Source organism: Pan troglodytes, chromosome 21 (genome assembly GCF_028858775.2).
Source record: "Pan troglodytes isolate AG18354 chromosome 21, NHGRI_mPanTro3-v2.0_pri, whole genome shotgun sequence".
Taxonomy (NCBI): domain Eukaryota; kingdom Metazoa; phylum Chordata; class Mammalia; order Primates; family Hominidae; genus Pan; species Pan troglodytes.
The window spans coordinates 63,926,818-63,949,092 of record NC_072419.2 but is presented as its reverse complement, the minus strand read 5'-3'; the positions used below and the strand labels follow the sequence as shown (position 1 = coordinate 63,949,092).

The window sequence follows — 22,275 nt, the reverse complement described above, 5'->3', positions numbered from 1 at the left end:
TGTTGCTACCACTCCAGCAACAAGCACTGGTTACGTCTGCCCAGGGATGCCATCAGGGACTTCAGGGGTTCACCCCACTTTCCAGAGGAGAAACTGGGGATGAGAGAGGTGGAACATTTGCCGGAGGCCACACTGCTTGTCACTGCCGGTGTGAAGAGCCCACAGCCTATTCCGTCCTCCCTCAAGTGCTGGGGAGAGTGACGGTGCCTGGACATTCCAGAAGGCACCAGCCCTGGAGGGGCACTAACTCCAGGCTGGACTCACCTTGCCCCTCGGAGCCTCAGTGTGTGCATCTCCACAGTGGGTTGAAGCTAGGCCTGTGCGGCTCGTGGTCATGGGGAGGATGCAGTTAGTGGAGAGTGTACCGTACCCAGAGGCCGACTGCAGGGCCTTCACTGTTGTGGAGCAGGAGACGGCACCTGGGATCCTGCTGCCAGGAAGGGGTAGGATTCCGTCACACCTGCGGCCAATAGAAAGTCTCCTCCCACTGTCTACCCAGCCGCCTGCACAGCCGCCCGGGATGCCTGGCTGGGTAAACGTGGAGCCTCACTAGGCCTAAAGCAGAATGTGGCAGCTCCCCTGGGGACCCCCTGCCAGACAGGAGTCCCTGGGCCCCGCGGCCTTCCATAGAGATCCACATACAGCTCTTATCTGTCCCGGGCCCAGTCTGCATCCCCCCAGCCCACCCATGCTCTGCCCCTGGCATGGCTATCCGACCATGGCCCCTTTTCAGGGTGACCCTGGGGGGTCCCCTCTTGCCTGTGTGGAGACAAGAGCTCGTGCCTCACCCACCTGCCTCACCATCTCAGGTAAGACCCTGAGCTCTGAGGTCTGGTCTTGGCCTTGTCACCTCCTTATTGTGTGACACTGGGCAAGGATCTGCCCTCTGAGGGTGAGGCTCCAGTGCAGGCAAGCCCCTCGGCCAGGGATGGCACTTCCACCCTGGCGCTGCTCCGAGGGTATTCGGGACATGATGCAGAACGTCACTGCAGTGACCGCCCAGCCACGGAGTGGCACAGACTTCAGGTTTACCCAGAAAGGCAATCCCAGTCTTTGTGCCCAAGGCTTGCTCAGACTAGGAACTCAGGCCTTGGATGGGGTGACCCTTTGTCCTCTTTATCCCCAAATCAGTCCTCAGTGGGGGTCTCCTGCTCCCGAGAGAACCCAGCCCACCAAGGGCCCATTTCCCAGGGGCAGGGACAAGACTGTGGCCAGGCCAATGTGCGACAATCTGCCAGCAGCGGGAGCCAAAGACCTAGCGTCCACTCCCATGGCCTCAGGAGACACCAAATTCCCCCAGGCCCCTTGTGCTGGGCCGTGTCCTGGCCAGAATCATCTTTTATTCTTTAGAAACAACTCTGAGTCCTCGAAGTTTGATAGAAGGCCATCCCGTCCCCTTGGATGGGAAGATTGTGCCTGGGGACTCCAGGGGAAGAATGGGCAGCTGCGTTCTGGCCTCGTGGTGTTAAGACTCTGGAGGGGTCTGGGAGGAGCTGCCTGAGCGTCACCTCACTGCGGCTGCCTGGTTTTGTCAATGAGGTCTTCTCTGAGTGTGAATGAAGTGTTTTCGAGTGCGTTTTGCCCATAGCTGCGCTTGGCTGTAGCAGCAGGGTTCAGTGGTATGACAGAGACCCGCCAGCCCACAAACCAGAAAATATTTTACTCTCTGGCTCTTTATGGAAACAGTTTTCAGACCCTTGGTCTAGAAGCATCTAAATGGGGAAGGCGCAGGTGGACTGGGTGTGCCCACTTCAAAGAAGAGGAGTCCACCCCGAGCCCTGGGAGCCTGGGAGTGGCTGGAGGCTGCTGGGAGCAGGGGGCTCGTCAGCAGTGGCTGTAGGATTGGAACCTGTCCTTGTCCTCCACCTGGGGGTGACTGGCAGACATAGCCAGAGGCTGGGGAAGGTTCCAGACAATTCTGAAGCTGGGCCCCCCTCCCCCCACTTCTCAAGTCACTTTGGGACCTAATTCCACAAAGATGACTTGCACGGGTCACCCAGCAACTTTCACACTTGAGTAGCAACCTGAGCACTCCCTGACTGCATAGCACACCGGCGCCCGGCACTGGGGAAACGGTAGCAGCTCCTGCAGGGCGAGTGAGACCCCTGAATAGGCCACCGGGGGCAGAGGGACAAAGGCTGTGGTGCAGGAGGGGACTGGAGGAGATGGGAGGATGTGCCTGACCTGCCTGGGGTGCTAACGGAGAGCTCCGGGGTTAGCACGCCTTGGCAGAGGCTTAAGGGGCTGGTCAAAGTTCTTCAGGAAAGGGAGGAAAAAGGGGCCATTGGTCCAGACCCAGGATGGCCTCAGATCCAAAGGCAAGACGTGAGAGTCTGTGTTCACTGGGCACCTTGCAGAACACACTGTATGGTGCATTGCAGGCGCTGTCATCAGCCCACTATACAGATAGGAAAACTCGTTAAAGGAAACAGCTATACTACGGCCGTGGACATCTACGGGGGCATGGGCCTCGGTAAGGGGTTGGAACTTTCTCTCCTGGAGGCAGCGGGGGGCCCAGACGGTTTAAGCAGAGGAGTGGCAGGGTGTGGGGTGGGGGGCATGAGGGAGATGTTCCCACTTCTGTGAGGAGGAAGGGCCCTGGGGAAGGTCAAGAGTGGAGGAGACCCTGGGAGACCCCTCAAGGACCTCAAAGACCAGCGGCACTCTCAGCCTCTGGGAGATGGTGAGACACGCAGGCTCGCCAGCCCTCCTGCTACAGAATCTGCATTTTTGCAGGCTGCAGATGGACTGTCTGCACATGGAGGCCCTGGTTCCATAGGACTTTGCTGTCCACTAGGCACAGATGCTGGGGAGAGAGGTGGTTAGAACTGTCTAATAGAGGGAGAAGTGAGAGGGGATCAAGGGTGGGTGGAACAAGGGTGGTGGGGAGAGGAGCTGTCAGGAATGATCCTGTGGATCTGTCTTTGCAACTTGAAGAATATCAGAGCCATTCGCCAAATCAGGAGACGAGGCAGTTAAGACCTCCTTAAGGGGTAGGAGCGGTCCTGATGGGACAGTTTTGAGGGCCACAGAGCCTCCTAGTGGCCATATGGGAAATTACCACCCTCTGGCCATTCCTACCCAGGCTGCAGGTGAGCGGTATCCTACCTGGGAACCCTCAAAAAACCTGCCCCAAGGGAACTTTTGAGGTGATGGACATACTCATTATCTTGATTGTGGTGAGAGGTTCTTGGTATAAATATATGCCCGAACTTACCAAATTGTATGCTTTGAATATGTCCATTTATTTGCATATCAGTTATATTTCAATGAAGCTATAAAAGTAACAGACATCCCTTTCCCCGGGCCCAGGGCTCACCATCATGGCATTTGGGGAAACTCAGAGGAACTGGTCCTGGCATGGGGTCTCATTTTCCTCAGAGCAGATGGCATAAGCTTCATGAAGTGGCAGCTGTGCCCCAGACCACAGCTTGGCGCCGCAGTGGAACCGCACAGCTCCTTTGCCAGAGGCTGAATCACTGTTTTATGGCAGAGCAGCCGCCTTGGGCACTTTCCTCAACTCTCCTGTTTTTCACCTGTGAACTGGGACATCAGTAATGATGGGCTCACTAGATCAAGGGAGAGAAAGACTGTAAAGAAATAAATGCATAGAAGCAATGATTAAGGTGGGACAGGTGCTGGAAAGGGAATCAACAGATGACAAGGTTCACGGGAGAGGCCCTTCAGATGCTGGTCTCCAAGGGTCTGCAGGGGACGCTGGAACTGAAAGTGGACAGGAGCAGGCCGTGCAGCCTGGCCTGCCGTGTAAAGGACCTGGGGCTCGAGCTGAGCTTGTTGAGGCCCCATGGGGCCGGTCAGCGTGGCTGGTGGGAGTGTGGAGGTGACACCCAGCACATTCACATGCTACCTGAGTGCCACGTGGGCTCCGGGTGGTTTTTACATTCAAATTCAGCAAGTGCTTGAGCAACTATGAGGCAAGTACTGTAATCGCAAGAACTATAATTCAGGTACAGAAACTGCAGCATTGAAATTAAGTAACTTGCCGCAGGTCACACAGCCAGCAGGGGGCCCAGGCCCAGGGGAGTGGGGCCAGGGGTGAGGGGCTGAGGCCATGTTCAGCCTGGTGAGAAGCCACTGAGGCCCACGGGGAGCTACAGGCAGCTTTGAGAAGGGGCCCCACAAGTGGGTGTATGTTTTGGAAGGTGTCAGGCTGGATTTTCAGGGGACAGCAGTGGGCACCTCAGGGATCAGTGAGGAGGTGATTGTGGTCACGTCCTGGAAAAGCGTCCAGGGCCAGGGGCTGGGGAAGCTGGTTCGGATGCAGAGAGGTGGGTGGGTTCAAGAGCTGATTCCAGGGTAAAGGCCTAAGAGTCGAATCTGGGTTGAGCCTTTGCTGTTCCTCCTGCCCACCCCACTGACCCTGCTTGTACGTTTCTTCCTGTGCAGGAAGGATGCCTGTGGCCCTCGGAGAGCACAGTGTCAGGCAACGGAATCCCAGAGGTGAGACCTCCCTCGGCCTCCCCTCCAACACCCCCATCACACCCTGGGCTGCTCCCGCTGCGGCTGGAAGAGTGTGGGCTGCTAAAGGCTCACCCCTCCGCCCTCCTCTGCAGTGCCCTTGCTGCTGGGATCCTCCCTGCCGGAGATCATCTGCTCCCGGGCCTGAGGGAGCAGCCCAGGTCTCTGCTCTCTGCACACGGGAGCACGGACGCTGCCACTGTTTGGAGGAGGGCGGTGCAGCTCTGCACTGCTGCCCCCCAGGCCAGGGCCCCCGCGGGATCAGGCTCTGGGCTCCTGCCCCCGCCAGCCCTGCCGCCCTCTCCCTTTCCCCAGAGAGCCAAGTCCCATGCAGCAGAACTCCAGTCTCAGGATCTCTTCTGGACAACCCACCTGAGACAGCCGCCCTCCCTCACTCCCGCTCTGCTTCCTCCAGCCGCAGGTCTACGCCCCGCCTCGGCCCACCGACCGCCTGGCCGTGCCGCCCTTCGCCCAGCGGGACCGCTTCCACCGCTTCCAGCCCACCTATCCGTACCTGCAGCACGAGATCGACCTGCCGCCCACCATCTCGCTGTCGGACGGGGAGGAGCCCCCACCCTACCAGGGCCCCTGCACCCTCCAGCTTCGGGACCCCGAGCAGCAGCTGGAACTGAACCGGGAGTCGGTGCGCGCACCCCCAAACAGAACCATCTTCGACAGTGACCTGATGGATAGTGCCAGGCTGGGCGGCCCCTGCCCCCCCAGCAGTAACTCGGGCATCAGCGCCACGTGCTACGGCAGCGGCGGGCGCATGGAGGGGCCGCCACCCACCTACAGCGAGGTCATCGGCCACTACCCGGGGTCCTCCTTCCAGCACCAGCAGAGCAGTGGGCCGCCCTCCTTGCTGGAGGGGACCCGGCTCCACCACACACACATCGCGCCCCTAGACAGCGCAGCCATCTGGAGCAAAGAGAAGGATAAACAGAAAGGACACCCTCTCTAGGGTCCCCGGGGGGCCGGGCTGGGGCTGCGTAGGTGAAAAGGCAGAACACTCCGCGCTTCTTAGAAGAGGAGTGAGAGGAAGGCGGGGGGCGCAGCAACGCATCGTGTGGCCCTCCCCTCCCACCTCCCTGTGTATAAATATTTACATGTGATGTCTGGTCTGAATGCACAAGCTAAGAGAGCTTGCAAAAAGAAAAAGAAAAAAGAAAAAAAAAAAAACACGTTTCTTTGTTGAGCTGTGTCTTGAAGGCAAAAGAAAAAAAATTTCTACAGTAGTCTTTCTTGTTTCTAGTTGAGCTGCGTGCGTGAATGCTTATTTTCTTTTGTTTATGATAATTTCACTTAACTTTAAAGACATATTTGCACAAAACCTTTGTTTAAAGATCTGCAATATTATATATATAAATATATATAAGATAAGAGAAGCTGTATGTGCGAGGGCAGGAGTATTTTTGTATTAGAAGAGGCCTATTAAAAAAAAAAAAGTTGTTTTCTGAACTAGAAGAGGAAAAAAATGGCAATTTTTGAGTGCCAAGTCAGAAAGTGTGTATTACCTTGTAAAGAAAAAAATTACAAAGCAGGGGTTTAGAGTTATTTATATAAATGTTGAGATTTTGCACTATTTTTTAATATAAATATGTCAGTGCTTGCTTGATGGAAACTTCTCTTGTGTCTGTTGAGACTTTAAGGGAGAAATGTCGGAATTTCAGAGTCGCCTGACGGCAGAGGGTGAGCCCCCGTGGAGTCTGCAGAGAGGCCTTGGCCAGGAGCGGCGGGCTTTCCTGAGGGGCCACTGTCCCTGCAGAGTGGATGCTTCTGCCTAGTGACAGGTTATCACCACGTTAAACATTCCCTACCGAAGGAGACACCTTTTACCCCCATGACCCAGAACAGCCTTTAAATCACAAGCAAAATAGGAAAGTTAACCACGGAGGCACCGAGTTCCAGGTAGTGGTTTTGCCTTTCCCAAAAATGAAAATAAACTGTTACCGAAGGAATTAGTTTTTCCTCTTCTTTTTTCCAACTGTGAAGGTCCCCGTGGGGTGGAGCATGGTGCCCCTCACAAGCCGCAGCGGCTGGTGCCCGGGCTACCAGGGACATGCCAGAGGGCTCGATGACTTGTCTCTGCAGGGCGCTTTGGTGGTTGTTCAGCTGGCTAAAGGTTCACCGGTGAAGGCAGGTGCGGTAACTGCCGCACTGGACCCTAGGAAGGCCCAGGTATTCGCAATCTGACCTCCTCCTGTCTGTTTCCCTTCACGGATCAATTCTCACTTAAGAGGCCAATAAACAAACAACCCAACATGAAAAGGTGACAAGCCTGGGTTTCTCCCAGGATAGGTGAAAGGGTTAAAATGAGTAAAGCAGTTGAGCAAACACCAACCCGAGCTTCGGGCGCAGAATTCTTCACCTTCTCTGTTCCCCTTTCCATCTCCTTTCCCCACGGAAACAATGCTTCACTTCTGGTGTGTCTGTTGATCTGTGTTTTCATTTACATCTCTGTTAGACTCCGCTCTTGTTCTCCAGGTTTTCACCAGATAGATTTGGGGTTGGCGGGACCTGCTGGTGACGTGCAGGTGAAGGACAGGAAGGGGCATGTGAGCGTAAACAGAGGTGACCAGAGGAGAGCATGAGGGGTGGGGCTTTGGGACCCACCGGGGCCAGTGGCTGGAGCTTGACGTGTTTCCTCCCCATGGGGGTGGGAGGGCCCCCAGCTGGAAGAGCAGACTCCCAGCTGCTACCCCCTCCCTTCCCATGGGAGTGGCTTTCCATTTTGGGCAGAATGCTGACTAGTAGACTAACATAAAAGAAAGATATAAAAGGCAATAACTATTGTTTGTGAGCAACTTTTTTATAACTTCCAAAACAAAAACCTGAGCACAGTTTTGAAGTTCTAGCCACTCGAGCTCCATGCATGTGAAACGTGTGCTTTACGAAGGTGGCAGCTGACAGACGTGGGCTCTGCATGCCGCCAGCCTAGTAGAAAGTTCTCGTTCATTGGCAACAGCAGAACCTGCCTCTCCGTGAAGTCGTCAGCCTAAAATTTGTTTCTCTCTTGAAGAGGATTCTTTGAAAAGGTCCTGCAGAGAAATCAGTACAGGTTATTCTGAAAGGTACAAGGACGCACTTGTAAAGATGATTAAAACGTATCTTTCCTTTATGTGACGCGTCTCTAGTGCCTTACTGAAGAAGCAGTGACACTCCCGTTGCTCGGTGAGGACGTTCCCGGACAGTGCCTCACTCACCTGGGACTGGTATCCCCTCCCAGGGTCCACCAAGGGCTCCTGCTTTTCAGACACCCCATCATCCTCGCGCGTCCTCACCCTGTCTCTACCAGGGAGGTGCCTAGCTTGGTGAGGTTACTCCTGCTCCTCCAACCTTTTTTTGCCAAGGTTTGTGCACGACTCCCATCTAGGCTGAAAACCTAGAAGTGGACCTTGTGTGTGTGCATGGTGTCAGCCCAAAGCCAGGCTGAGACAGTCCTCATATCCTCTTGAGCCAAACTGTTTGGGTCTTGTTGCTTCATGGTATGGTCTGGATTTGTGGGAATGGCTTTGCGTGAGAAAGGGGAGGAGAGTGGTTGCTGCCCTCAGCCGGCTTGAGGACAGAGCCTGTCCCTCTCATGACAACTCAGTGTTGAAGCCCAGTGTCTTCAGCTTCATGCCCAGTGGATGGCAGAAGTTCATGGGGTAGTGGCCTCTCAAAGGCTGGGCGCATCCCAAGACAGCCAGCAGGTTGTCTCTGGAAACGACCAGAGTTAAGCTCTCGGCTTCTCTGCTGAGGGTGCACCCTTTCCTCTAGATGGTAGTTGTCACGTTATCTTTGAAAACTCTTGGACTGCTCCTGAGGAGGCCCTCTTTTCCAGTAGGAAGTTAGATGGGGGTTCTCAGAAGTGGCTGGTTGGAGGGGGACAAGCTTCGTTTCAGGGGTCTGCCGTTCCATCCCGGTTCAGAGAAGGCCGAGCACGGCTTTCTCTAGCCTTGTCACTGTCTCCCTGCCTGTCAATCACCACCTTTCCTCCAGAGGAGGAAAATTATCTCCCCTGCAAAGCCCAGTTCTACACAGATTTCACGAATTGTGCTAAGAACCATCCGTGTTCTCAGAAAGCCCAGTGTTTTTGCAAAGAATGAAAAGGGACCCCATATGTAGCAAAAATCAGGGCTGGGGGAGAGCCGGGTTCATTCCCTGTCCTCATTGGTCGTCCCTATGAATTGTACGTTTCAGAGAAATTTTTTTTCCTATGTGCAACACGAAGCTTCCAGAACCATAAAATATCCCGTCGATAAGGAAAGAAAATGTCGTTGTTGTTGTTTTTCTGGAAACTGCTTGAAATCTTGCTGTACTATAGAGCTCAGAAGGACACAGCCCGTCCTCCCCTGCCTGCCTGATTCCATGGCTGTTGTGCTGATTCCAATGCTTTCACGTTGGTTCCTGGCGTGGGAACTGCTCTCCTTTGCAGCCCCATTTCCCAAGCTCTGTTCAAGTTAAACTTATGTAAGCTTTCCGTGGCATGCGGGGCGCGCACCCACGTCCCCGCTGCGTAAGACTCTGTATTTGGATGCCAATCCACAGGCCTGAAGAAACTGCTTGTTGTATATCAGTAATCATTAGTGGCAATGATGACATTCTGAAAAGCTGCAATACTTATACAATAAATTTTACAATTCTTTGGAACGAGGCTTTTTCACTTCTTTGGCCAAATGTAGCTCTTCTCACTTCCCACCCCTTTCTACAACAACCCCGGGTGCATTCAAGGGAGGCGAAGCGATCCCTCGGAGCTGCTGGGCAACCTTGAACAATTCGTTCAACCTTTCTGTTTTATTAGTTCAGGCAGCATTCAGAGAGCCCAGTGAAAACACTAGCTCAGGCAGGTTCTGGTAAAGGGGGTGGTCGTTGTTAAACAGTTTTGCAAAACACTGCACACTTTTCCTCCGTCGGGAAATCATTATTCACCATAGCATGACGAAAGCTCTGATAAGGTCTGCAAGAAAAAAAAAACTGTCTTAGGTAGGGTTCTTCCAGAAGTAACCCCAAGACGTGGCCTTGTGTGCAAGGGATTAAGGACGTTTTAAGGATGTGCTCCCAGGGGGCTTCTGCTAAGGGAGTCAGGGAAGAGGATCAAGGAGGGGGAGAACCTGAGCAAGGGAGACACTTGTGGACAGAGTTCCAGCCTCAACTTGATCCCAAGAGGACCTGTGGGGGCTCTGGACCCTGGAAAGGTAGAGTCCCAGACCCCTCTGGCTCCTGGTGCACAAGATGGAGGAGTGAGTCTCAGAAGCTGCAGAACTGTCCTCCCAGAAGCCAGCCACTAGCAGTGCTCGTGGAGACAGGGGGAGGGCTGTACAGACTCCCTAAAGGGTTCCAGTGGGACCTGGGGGCACCTGCAGCACCCACTACAGACACTGTCTCATTTATTTTACTACACTTGGCCCTTGAACAACGAGGGGTTCAAGGCACACTGAACCCCCTTGCTGTCTAAAATCCATGCGTTACTTATCAATAAAATTTTTTTAGAGATGGGGATCTCACCTTGTCACCTAGGCTGGAGTACAGTGGTATGATCATAGCTCACTGCAGCCTTGACCTCCCTCGAGGCTCACAAGGCCCTGCAGAGCCTTCCCATTCTCTCTGGCATCTCCCAGATGTTCCAGCAACATGCACTGGTTTCTCCCCACACACACCCCATTTTCTCCCTGTGGCTGTGCTCACTGCTGCCCCTTCTGCCTGGGATCCCCTTCTCTCAAACCCCACATTGCCCTGACATCATTCAGACCCAGATCCAGTTCTGATAGCACCTTCTCCAGAAAGCCTGCCAGGATGCCCCCAGCTTCTCTGTGCCGGCTCTACTGAGGCAGTCACTGCACTGCTTGTGGCGTTCATGGCTCCTCCCCAAGGTCACTGCACTGCCTGAGGTCAGGGCCAGACTCACGCCCATTGTCCATGGGGGACCAGGCCTGCACTCCACAACTGCTTCCATTCTCACAACACCCCATTCTTCAGACATGGAAACCGAGGCAGAGAAGTCAGCCGGCCTTCTGTGTCACTGGCTTGGAAGAGTTGGGATGCTCTATCCCACCCACGCTGTTTCCTCCTCCAATTTCCTCAAAATCTTCCCATGGACAGACAGACATGAGCAGACAGATGTGCACCATCCAGCTGCCTGTCCACCCCTGGCCTCCACCACTTACCCCAGTGCAGCCAGTAGGAAACAGGGGAGGAGTGGGCACAGGAGCTGGCACACTTGTATCTATCTGGGGGCTTCTGGCTGCAAGTAACAAAAAATAAGCAAACAGGGATTTCAGTGACTAGGAAATGCATTATTTTGATAGCAAGATGCTCTGAGGAGTGTCAGGGCCCTGCTGGGCTCCTGGGCTGTTTGTGTCGTCTCTCTAGACCAGGGGTCACCAAACATTGGCCCATATACCAAATCCCCAGCTGCCTGTTTTTGTAAATAAAGCTTTATTGGAAAACAGCCACACCAGTTTAGTTACAGGTCACCTATGGCTGCTTTTGTGCTGCAATGGTAGAGTTGAGTAATTGCCACAAAGGCCATACGATGTACAAAGCCTGAAATATTTAGAATCTGACCCTTTGCCAAAGTTTTCTGATCTCTGCTGTATTTGTTTGTTTTCACACTGCTGATAAAGACATACCAGAGACTGGGCAATTTACCAAAGAAAGAGGTTTATTGGACTTACAGTTCCAGGTGGCTGGGGAGGCCTCACAATCATGGCAGAAGCTGAAAGGCACATCTCACATGGCAGCAGACAAGGGAAGAGAGCTTGTGCAGCAAAACTTCCATTTTTAAAACCATCAGATCTTGTAAGACTTATTCACTATCACAAGAACAGCGTGGGAAAGATGCATCCCCATGATTCAATTTCCTCCCACCAGATTCCTCCCATGACATGTAGTAATTGTGGGAGATACAATTCAAGAGGAGATTTGGGTGGGTACACAGCCAAACCATACCATTCCACCCCTGAACCCTCCCAAATCTCATATCCATTTTTACATTTCAAAACAAAACATGCCTTCCCAACAGTCTCCCAAATTCTTAACTCATTTCAGCATTAACTCAAAAGTCCACAGTCCAAAGTCTCATCAAAGACAAGGCAAGCCCCTTCTGCCTATGAGCCTATAACATCAAAAGCAAGTTAGTTACTTCCTAGATACAATGGGGGTACAGGCATTAGATAAATACAGCTGTTCCAAATGGGAGAAATTGATCTAAACAAAGGGGCTACAGGCCTCATGCAAGTACAAAATCCAGCAGAGCAGTCAAATCCTAAAGCTCCAAAATGATCTCCTTTGACTCCATGTCTCACATCCAGGTCATGCTGATGCAAGAGGTGGGCTCCCACCACCTTGGGCAGCTCCACCCCTGTGGCTTTGCAGGGTACAGCCTCCTTCCCAGCTGCTTTCATGGGCAGGCTGGTGTTGAGTGGCTTTTCTAGGTGCACAGTGCAAGCTGTCAGTGGATCGACCATTCTCAGTTCTGGAGGATGGTGGCCCTCTTCTCGCAGCTCCACTAGGCAGTACCCTAATAGGGACTCTGTGTGAGGGCTCTGACCCCACATTTCCCTTCTGCACTGCCCTAGCAGAGGCTCTCCATAAGTGCCCCACCCCTGCAGCAAACTTCTGCCTGGACATCCAGGCATTTCCATAGATCCTCTGAAATCTCAATTCTTGACTTCTGTACACCCACAGGCTCAACACCCTGTGGAAGCTGCCAAAGCCTGGGACTTCCACCCTCTGAAGCAACAGCCCGACCTGTACTTTGTCCCCTTTTAGTCACGGCTGGAGCAGCTGGGATGCAGGGCACCAAGTCCCTAGACTGCACCCAACAGAGGGACCCTGGGGCTGGCCCACTAAACTATTTTTTCCTCTTAAGCCTCTGGGCCTATAATGGGAAGTGCTGCCATCACCATTGCCTTGGTGATTAACATTCAGCTCCTCATTACTTATGCCAATTCTGTGGCCAGCTTGAATTTGTCCTCAGAAAATGGGATTTTCCTTTATATCGCATTGTCAGGCTGCAAATTTTCCAAACTTTTATGCTTTGTTTCCCTTTTAAAACTGAATGCCTTTAACAGCACCCAAGTCACCTCTTGACTGCTTTGCTGCTTAGAAATTTCTTCTGCCAGATACCCTAAATCATCTCTCTCAAGTTCAAAGTTCCACAAATCTCTAGGGCAGGGGCAAAATGCTGCTAGTCTCTTTGCTAAAACATAACAAGAGTCACCTTTGCTTCACCTCCCAGCAGGTTCCTTATCTCCATCTGTGACCACCTCAGCCTGGACTTTATTGTCCATATCACTATCAGCATTTTGGACAAAGCCATTCAACAAGTCTCTAGGACATTCCAAACTCTAGGTGTTCATGCTATTATGGGTTCCATTGTTTCTAGACCCTTTCAGCTGACTTAGCAAGGAAATATATGTGTGTATAGTAGCCCATATTTATACATATATTTATCAATATTTTATATTTATAAATATTTATATTTATATATACATATACATATATTATTTGTATATGTAACCATCTGTATATAAATTAAACTAAACATGAATTCATACTGCTATCTCCAATCCTAATCTGTCACCGCATGAATTATTCTAGCCTTCTCCCCTTACTTATCTGCAATCTCTCACCCCAGCAGTGAGAAACATGGGTCCCATCACTCATCATCCATTTATTTAATTATCCAGTTCCTATGTACTTAGGTAGCAGTATCAGAATTGTTAACTGGTATCCTCATAGGAAATAATTTTATCAACTAGCATCCAGTTTTTATGTACAGTTCCTTTTGTCTTTAGTCTTACAGACTCCACTCATTTCCAAAGTTACTTGGGTTAGCACCCTTTCCCTTTCGGTGAGGTTGTTCCCTACATTTGTAATGCAGTTAGATTGTTCAGTCACATTCTGCATTTCACCCTGAGATTCCCTCAACCTCCTAATCTTTAAAAAAATTACATACATTAAGGTTCATTCTTTGTTCTGCAAAGTTCTATGGATTTTGACAAGTGCATAGTGTCATAAATCTACCATTAAGGTATCATTGATGTAGGGCAGGCAAACCCCAAAGTGGGGCTTAGCCTGCAAGGGTTCTTGGCTTCACCCAGGAAAGAATCCAAAGGTGAGTCAGTGGTAGGGTAGATGAAAACAGCTTTTTTGAAGCAGCATTGTTAGAGTTCTAAAAGTGTTACAGCGCTGTGACTGCTCCTGCAGAGCAGGGCCACCCTGTAGGCAGTGTGCGAAAGTAGCAGCTCAGGGCAGTTCTGCAATCGTACTTATACCTACTTTTAGTTACGTGTAGACTAAGGGGTGGTTTACACAGAAATCTCTAGGAAAAGGGTGGTAACTTTTGGGTTGTTAGGTCATTGTCATGGAAAGGGGCAGTAACTCCCAGGTGTTGCCACGGTAATGGCAAACTGACATGGCACACTGGTGGTGTGTCTCATGGAAAGCTGCTTCCACCCCATCCCTGTTTTAGCTAGTCCTCAGGTTGGCCTAGTGTCTGAGCCCCACTTCTGGAGTCAAGTCCTGCCTCCTACCTCATCATTATGGAATAGTTTCACTGGCCTAAACATCTCCCATTTTTCACCTAATGAATCTCTTCTCCCCTTTACCATCCCCCAATCCCCTGGCAACCATTTATCTTTGTACTATTACTATAATTTTGCCTTTTACAGAATGTCAAGTAATTGAAGCATACAATATGTAACATTTTCAGACTAGCTTCTTTCACTTAGCAGTATTCATTTACAATTCATCCATGTCTTTTTGTGCCTTGGTAGCTCATTTGCTTTCATTGCTGATAGTATTCTATTGTATCAATATACCATGTTCTGTTTATCTGTTCCCCTACTGAAGGACTTTTTTATTGTTTCATAATCACTAGTTTGCAATTCCAAACAGAGTTGCTAAAATGTTCATATGCAGGCTTTTTTTGTGGTCACAAGTTTCAGATCCTCTGGGTAATACCTAGTACCACAATTGCTGGATTACATAGTAAGACTATGTTTGCCTTGTCTGAAGCTACCAAACCATCTTCCAAAGTAGCTGTACCATTTTGCATTCTCACCAGCAAGAATGAGAATGCCTGTTGCTCCATATTTTTGCCAGCATTGGTATAGTCAGGTTTTCTTTTTATTTTAGTTATTTTAATAGATGTGTGATGGTAACTTATTGTTGTTTTAATTTGAAATTCCCTAGTGGCAAATGATTTTGAGCATCTTTTCATATGCTTATTTGCCATCTGTATATCTTCTGTGTTGAGGTATCTGTTCAGATCTTTGGCCCATTTTTAAATGGGGTGGTTTGTTTCCTTATTGTTGAGTTTCACAAGTTCTTTGTATATTTTTGATACAAGTCCTTTATCTGATGTGTGTTTTGCAAATATTTTCTCCCAATCTGTGGCTTGTCTTTTTATTCTCTTAACATTGTCTTTCACAGATCAGGATTTTTTATCCTAATAAAGTCCAATTTATCAATAATTATCAATTTTTTCTTTCATGGATCATGCTTTTCGGGTTATATCTGATAGCTCACCACCAAGCCAAAGGTCACCTAGATTTTCTACTCATATTTCTTTCTCAAGGTTTTATGGTTTTGTGTTTTAGGTCCAGGATCCATTTTGAGTGAATTTTTGGGAAAGCCTAAGCATTGCGTCTAGGTTGATGTTTTTGCACATGATATCCAAGTGTTCCAATTGTTAAAATTGTTAAAAGGACCAATTGTTAAAGAAGACTTTCCTCTCTACATTGAATTTCCTTTGCTCCTTCATCAAAGATCAATTGACTATATTTGTGTAGTCTCTTTCTGGACCTCTATTCTGTTCCACTAATCAATTTGTCCACTTTTTGGCCAATACCATGCTATCTTGATGGATACAGCTTTATTGTAAGTCTTCAGATAAGTTAGTGTGAGCCCTCCGACTTTTTTCTTTTCTTCATTATTGTCTTGGCTATTTTAGATATTTTGCCTTTCAATATAAAATTTTGAATCAGTTTGTCAATATCTACAAAATAGTTTGCTAGGATTTTTATTGGGATTGTATTGACTCTATGAATCAGGTTGGGAAAAATTGACTCATTAATAATATTGAATCTTCCAATTCATGAGCACAGACTATCCATTTATTTAGATCTGCTATTTCTTTTATTAGGATTTTGTAGTTTTAGACATATAGATCTTATATATTGCTAGATTTATACCTAAGTATTTCATTTTTGGTTGGTGCTGTTTTGAGTGATATTTTTAACTTCAAATTTTAATTGTTCATTGCTGGTATATAGGAAAGTAATTAGCTTTTGTATTAACCTGATACCCGAAGACATTGTTATTATTACTTATTAGTTGCAGGTACTTTTTGTTGTTGTTGTTGTTGATTCTTTAGGATTTTCTATGTAGACAATAATGTCATCTATGAACAAAAACAGTTTTATTTATTTCTTCTGTATCTGTACACATTTTATTTCCTTTTATTGTCTTATTGTCCTAGGTAGTTACCGAGGCCTTTCAGTACAATGTTGAACAATACTGAACAGAACTAGTGAGAAGGTTATCCTTGCCTTCTTCCTAATTTTAGTAGGGAAGTTATCCAGCTTCTCACCATTAAGTATACTGTTAATGGTAAGTTCTTTGTATAGCTGCTCTTTATTAAGCTGAAGCAGTTCTCCTCTTGTCTCAGTTGACTTGGGCTGCTATGACATTAATGCCATAGACTAGGTGGCTTAAAAACAACACAACTGTATTTCTTACAGTTCTGGAGGCTGGAAAGCCCAAGATCAAAGCCATGGTAGATTCAGTGTCTGGGGAGGGCTTCCCGGTACATAGTCAGCTGTCGTTTTGCTGGGAATTCATATGGTGGAAGGAGTGAGAGATCTCTCTGAAATCTTTTTTTATAAGGGCACTAATCCCAATCATGAAAGCTCTTTCCTCCTGCGCCCATCTTATGCCATCACCTTAAGAGTTAAGATTTCTACATATACATTTGGGGATACACAGTCCGTCTATTGCATCTTTATTCCTACTACCTTTTATCAAGAATGGATAATGGATTTTGTCGAATACTTTTTCTGTATCGCTAATATGATCATATGATTTTTCCTCTTTAGCCTGTTAGTGTGGATGATGTTGGGTTTTCTGAGTGTTAAACCAGTCTTGCATACCACTGGGTCATGGTGTATAATTCTTTTTATACATGGTTGGATTCAATTTGCCATTATTTAGTTAAGGATTTTTGCTCTATGTTCAAAAAAGATATTGTTTCATAGTTTTTATTTCTTGTGAAGTTTTTATAAACTTTTGTTAATAGAGTAATTCTAGCCTCATAGAATGATTTACATAATGTTTCCTCTGTTTCTATTTTCTGGAAGAGACTGTAGAAAATTTGTGTCATATCTTCCTTAAATGTTTGGCAAAATTCACCAAAGAAAACCATCTGAGCCTGATGCTTTCTTTATTGGAAGGTTATTAATTATAAATTAGTTTGTTTGTTGACATAGGTATTCAGATTATTTATTCTTGTGTGAGTTTTTTGCAGCTTCTATCTTTCAAGGAATTGGTCTGTTTCACCTAAGTCACCAAATTTGTAGGTTTAGAATTTGTTTTTTGTTGGTTTTTTTTTTACTTTGTTTGTTTGTTTGTCTGAGACAGAGTCTTGCTCTGTTGCCCAGGCTGGAGTAGAGTGGCACAATCTCAGCTCACTGCAACCTCCACTTCCCGGGTTCAAGCGAGTCTTGGGCCTCAGCCTCCCTCTTAGCTGGGACTACAGGCATGCACCACCATAGCCAGCTAATTTTTGTATTTTTAGTAAAGATGGGGTTTCATCATGTTGGCCAGGCTGGTTTCAAAACCCTGGCTTCAAGTGATCCACCTGTCTCAGCCTCTCAAAGTGCTGAGATTGCAGGTGTAAGCCACCACGCCAGGCAATTTTTGATATTTTTTATTATCCTTTCAATGTCCATGGAATCAGTAATGATGACTCCTCTTTTATTTCAGATACTGGTAGTTTATGTCTTTTCTCTTTTTTCTTGATTAGCCTAGCTAGAGGTTTATTAACTTTATTGATTTTTTTAATGAACCAGGGTTTGGTTTTGTTGATTTTTTAAAAATTGTTTTACGATTTTTATTTTCACATCTATTTGCTTTAGGCTTAAATTATTCTCCTTTTTCTAGTTTCTTCAGGTGTTGACTTGGGTTGTTCATTTGAGATCTTTCTTCTCTGCTGATCTTTACATTTTAGTGCTAAAAGTTTTCTCTAAGTGCTGCTTTAGCTGCATCTTATAAGTTTTGGTATGTTTCATGCTTTCATTTATCTCAAAGTATATTCTAATTTTCCTTGTCATTTCTTCTTTGACTCATTGGTTATTTAGGAATGTGTTGTTTGAGAGCCAATCATAATCCCAAAGACACAGTCCCGAATGTTGAAATCTTAAAAGATAAAAGTCACCCAAGTCTGAAATCCCAAAATTTACAATCCCAAAAGATCAAAATTTCAAAAATATAATTCTGAAAAAAAATTTATTTAAAAGACATTTTAAAGAAGAAATTTTAAAGAGGAAATTATTTGAGAAACATAAAAACATAACAGAACACTTCAGAGGCCACTTTACACAATAAAATAGGCAATAATAACACATATTTTTGCAAGCAGGTATACTAAAGACAGCCACATGGGTATAACAGTTATGAGCAGACAAACTGCGAAAAGAAATAGGTTAAAAAGGGAACGTATAAACTTGTATCACTATGGTTGGTAATTGTACGCAACCAGCTTTCTAACTGTGGTTGTCTGCAATATTGTGACAAACAATCTAAGTCTGATGAGATTGTTAAAAACCCACAATTGATTACCACTGCATATAGTTTCACAAAGAGCCAAGATCTCAAGAAATGTTATCTTTCACAAATGCAGATGTACGAAAAGGACATCTCTTCGTTTATTGAGACAGTTTCAACATTTTTCCATACACGCACAATGCTTACACACAAAGTCAACATTGCGATAGTGCACTTTCATGGAGTCAAATTTGTAAAAAATGCATAAAATGAATTACAGCTCCCTAAAAGTCTCTATACAATTTATATTTTCAGTATTGGAAATGATTCAAACATGAAATATATAGCATAATGAATTGTAAAATCGAATGCTGACAATTTAAAATAATGAAAAAAAACAAACTTGAAAAAAGAAAGTGCTGGGCACAGTGACTCATGCCTGTAATCTCAGCACTTTAAGAAGTGGAGGTGGGAGGAGTGCTTGAGCCCAGGAGGTCAAGACCAGCCTGAGCAACACAGGGAGACTCCATCTCTACAAAAAAAAATTTAAAAATTAACCAGGCATAGTGGTGTGTGGCTGTATTCCCAGCTGCTCTGGAGGCTGACGTAGGTGAATTGCTTGAGCCAGAGAGGTCAAGGCTGCAGTGGAGTCACACCACTGCACTCCAGCCTGGGTGGCAGAGTGAGACCCTATCTCAAAAAAAAAAAAAGAAAAAAGAAAAAAAAAAAGGAGAAAAACCTAAAAATCTTTAAAAAATTGATGTAAGTAAAAGGTATCTCAGGTATAGATTATGGGTAATTCCTCAGGAATAGTCCATAAGAGCTGGCTGGCTTTCATGGTCATTAACTATGTTTTGCAGTCTTGCATCAGGACAAATAGCGCTTTTTTCCCTTTAGCACATGACTATCCTCAGAAAGATGTTCACATTCACTTTCTGTATGGCCACTTTTTTTGAAATTCTGTGACTTAATAGACACTGACATGAGCATTCCCGATTATATTTTCCTATCTTCTGTGCCATACTTCTGTGTTGTTTTGGGCATGCAAAAACCCGTTTCACACGCACTTACATACAGACCCCAGATGTGGCAGAAAAAATACTGGCAATCAAACAGCAACACCCAAAATAATGCTTTACTAGGATTCTAGTAAATCTACTATTTCTCAATCCAGTCAAATCAACACCTAAAATTAAGTCTAAAAGTTCACCCCGGTCAATTTGGCTCCCATATACACATCTCTTTAAGCCATACTTAATTTTTAAATAATGACAATAACAAGGTCATAGTTCTGCCTGACATGATGCAACCATCCCGTGATTGTGATTTTTGGGATTTGAGACTTTAGAGATTTAGACTTTAGAGATTTTTATCTTTGAGGATTTCAACATTTGGGATTATGGCATTCAGCATTGTGTCTTTTGGAGTTATGATCCAAATCTATGTTGTTTACATCCAGACATTGATAACTATTGATATAGTTTAAATCCGTTGTGGTCTGAGAACATACTACGTATGATTCCTATATCATTTTAAATGTGTTAAGATGTGTTTTATGGCCCAGAATTTGGTCCATTTTGGTGAAAGTTTTATGTAAGCTTGAGAAGAATGTTGTAATTTGCTGTCAGACGGAGTATTCTATAAATGTCAATTACATCTTGTTGATTGACACTGCTGTTCAGATCAATTCTATTCCTACCGATTTTCTGCCTTCTTGATCTATCAATTACTAAAGAGAGGTGTTGAAGAGTCCAACTGCAGGAGTAGGTTTTTCTACTTCTTATTGCATTTCTATCAGTTTTTGTCCTGAATATTTTTATGTTCTGTGTTGGGTTCATACATGTTTAGGATTGTTGTATCTCCTTGGAAAACTACCCCTTTTATTATTATGTAACGTCCCTCTTTATTCCTGATAACTTTCCTTGTTTTGAAGTCTGCCTTTGTGAAATTAACATAGCTACTCCAACTTTCTTTTGATTTGTGTTAGTATAGTATATCTCTGTCTATTCTTTTAGTCTTAACCTGTTCAAGTTTTTTATTTAAAGTGGGTTTCTGTAGACAATATATAAAAGGATATTGTTTTTTAAAAATCTATTCTGGCACTCTGTCTTTTAACTGGTATATTTAGCCCATTCACCTTTAAAGTGATTATTGATATATCTGGACTAATATCTGCCATGTTTGTAGCTGTTTCTCTTTGTTGTACTTATTCCTTATTTCATTTTTTATCTTCCTGTTTTTCTGATGTCTGATGTCTTTGGCTTTAGTGGAGCATTATATGATTCCATTTTTCTCCCCTCTCTTAACAAATCAATATTTCATTTTTAAAAATTTAGTGGTTGCTCTAGAGTTTTCAATATACATTTACAATTATTCTTAGTCCAATTTCTAAAAATGGACTGCTTCATGTAGAGTGCATGTATTTTGTAACAGAGTGTCTTGATAACAGTCTGCTCAGACTGCCATAACAAAATGCCATAGACTCGCTGGCTTAAGCAACAGAAATTTATTTTCTCACAGTTCTGGAAGTTAGGAAGTTTAAGATCAAAATGCCAGCTGATTAGGCTCCTGGTGAGGGCTTTCTCTTTGGGTTGCAGATACTTACCTTCTTGCTGTCGCCTCACATGGACTTCTCTCAGTGCATGTGTGTGGGGAGGTAGGGAGTGACAGAGGGACGAAGAAAGACAGAGAGAGAGAGCAGTGAGAGAGAGAGAGAGAAAGAGAGAGAGATCTTCCTCTTTTTATAAGGCCACTAATCCCATTATGAGAGTCCCACCCTCGTGACCTAGTCTAACTCTTAATTACCTCCCAAAGGTCTCATCTTTAAATATTATCACATTATGAATTAGTAGTTCAGCATAAGAATTTTAGGGGAACATAAACATTCGGTCCACAGCGCAGAGTTCCAATTCCTCCCTCCTGTTCTTTACAACATTTCTGTAAAGTTATTGTCAATGAATACATTGTTTCTATTGTTATTTCGAACAATTACCTGTTAAATCATCAAAATAAGAAACATAAAATTTAATTTTATCTCCACTTATACTTTATTGAGTGCCCTTCCATTTTTTTATGTAAATCTGAGTTTCTGACCTACATCATTTTTCTTCTCCCTGAAGAACTTAATATTTCTTGCAAAGTAGGTCTATTGGCAATAATTTATCCAGTTTTTGTTTATATGGGAATGTCTTTATTTCTCTTAATTTTGAGGGATATTTTAACTGAACATAGAATTCTAAGTTGGTAGTTGTTTTCTTTTGACACTTTAACTATTTTAGTCTGCTCATTTTTTTGTTTTTGTTTTTGTTTTTTGTTTTGTTTTTGTTTTTGTTTTTGCTTGAATGGTTTCTGGAAAGAAGTCTGATGTAATTATTTTTCTTGTTCCTGTATAGGTAAGATAGGGCTTTTTTCCTTTCTGGCCTCTTTCATTGTTTTCTCTTTATCTTTGTTTTTTGTCACTTTGAATATATCTAGGTAGATGTTTTGGTGATCATCCTGCTTGATGTTCTGTGAACTCCCAAGATCAAATAGTTGGTGTCTGTCATTAATTTTGGAGAATTCCCAGCCATTATTGCTTCAAGTATCTCCTCTGGTCTGTTTTCTCTTTCATCTCCTTCTGGTATTCCAGTTACCCATATATTAAATCTTTTGAAATTGTCCCACAGTTATTGGATTTTCTATTCTGTTTTCTTCCATTCGTTTTGCTCTTTGCCTTTCCAATTGGGAAGTTTCTCTTGATGTACTTTCAAGCTCTTCCTTTCCTTTGCTGGATTTATTCTATTGATGAGCCCATCAAAGATATTCATTATTTCAGTTAATGGTGTTTTTTATTTCCAGTATTTCCTTTTGCATCTTTCTTAGCATTTTTATTCTCTGCTTACATTGCCTAACTACTTTTTTTTTCCCATTAGAACCCTTACCATATTAATCATAGTTATTTCAATTTTCTGCCTGATAATTCCAAAATCTGTGTCATTGCTAAGTCTGGTTCTGATGCTTGTTTTGTCTCTTCAGATTATGTTTTTTCTTGCATTTCAGCATGTGTGG

At 45.5% G+C, this 22,275-nt stretch overlaps 1 protein-coding gene across 3 annotated transcripts in view; it reads left to right on the top strand.

Moving 5' to 3' along the window:
- The window catches only part of PMEPA1 (prostate transmembrane protein, androgen induced 1), a 63,757-nt gene extending 54,646 nt beyond the window's left edge, over positions 1-9,111 (top strand). For all 3 annotated transcript variants that reach the window (XM_016938171.4, XM_016938170.4, XM_054674770.2), the window contains exons 3-4: positions 4,408-4,461; positions 4,895-9,111. In XM_016938171.4, coding sequence (XP_016793660.1) covers positions 4,408-4,461; positions 4,895-5,440 — 600 coding nt within the window. In that variant the 3' untranslated portion in view covers positions 5,441-9,111. The remainder of the gene's footprint in view (positions 1-4,407; positions 4,462-4,894) is intronic.
- The last annotated feature ends 13,164 nt before the right edge of the window (positions 9,112-22,275 follow it).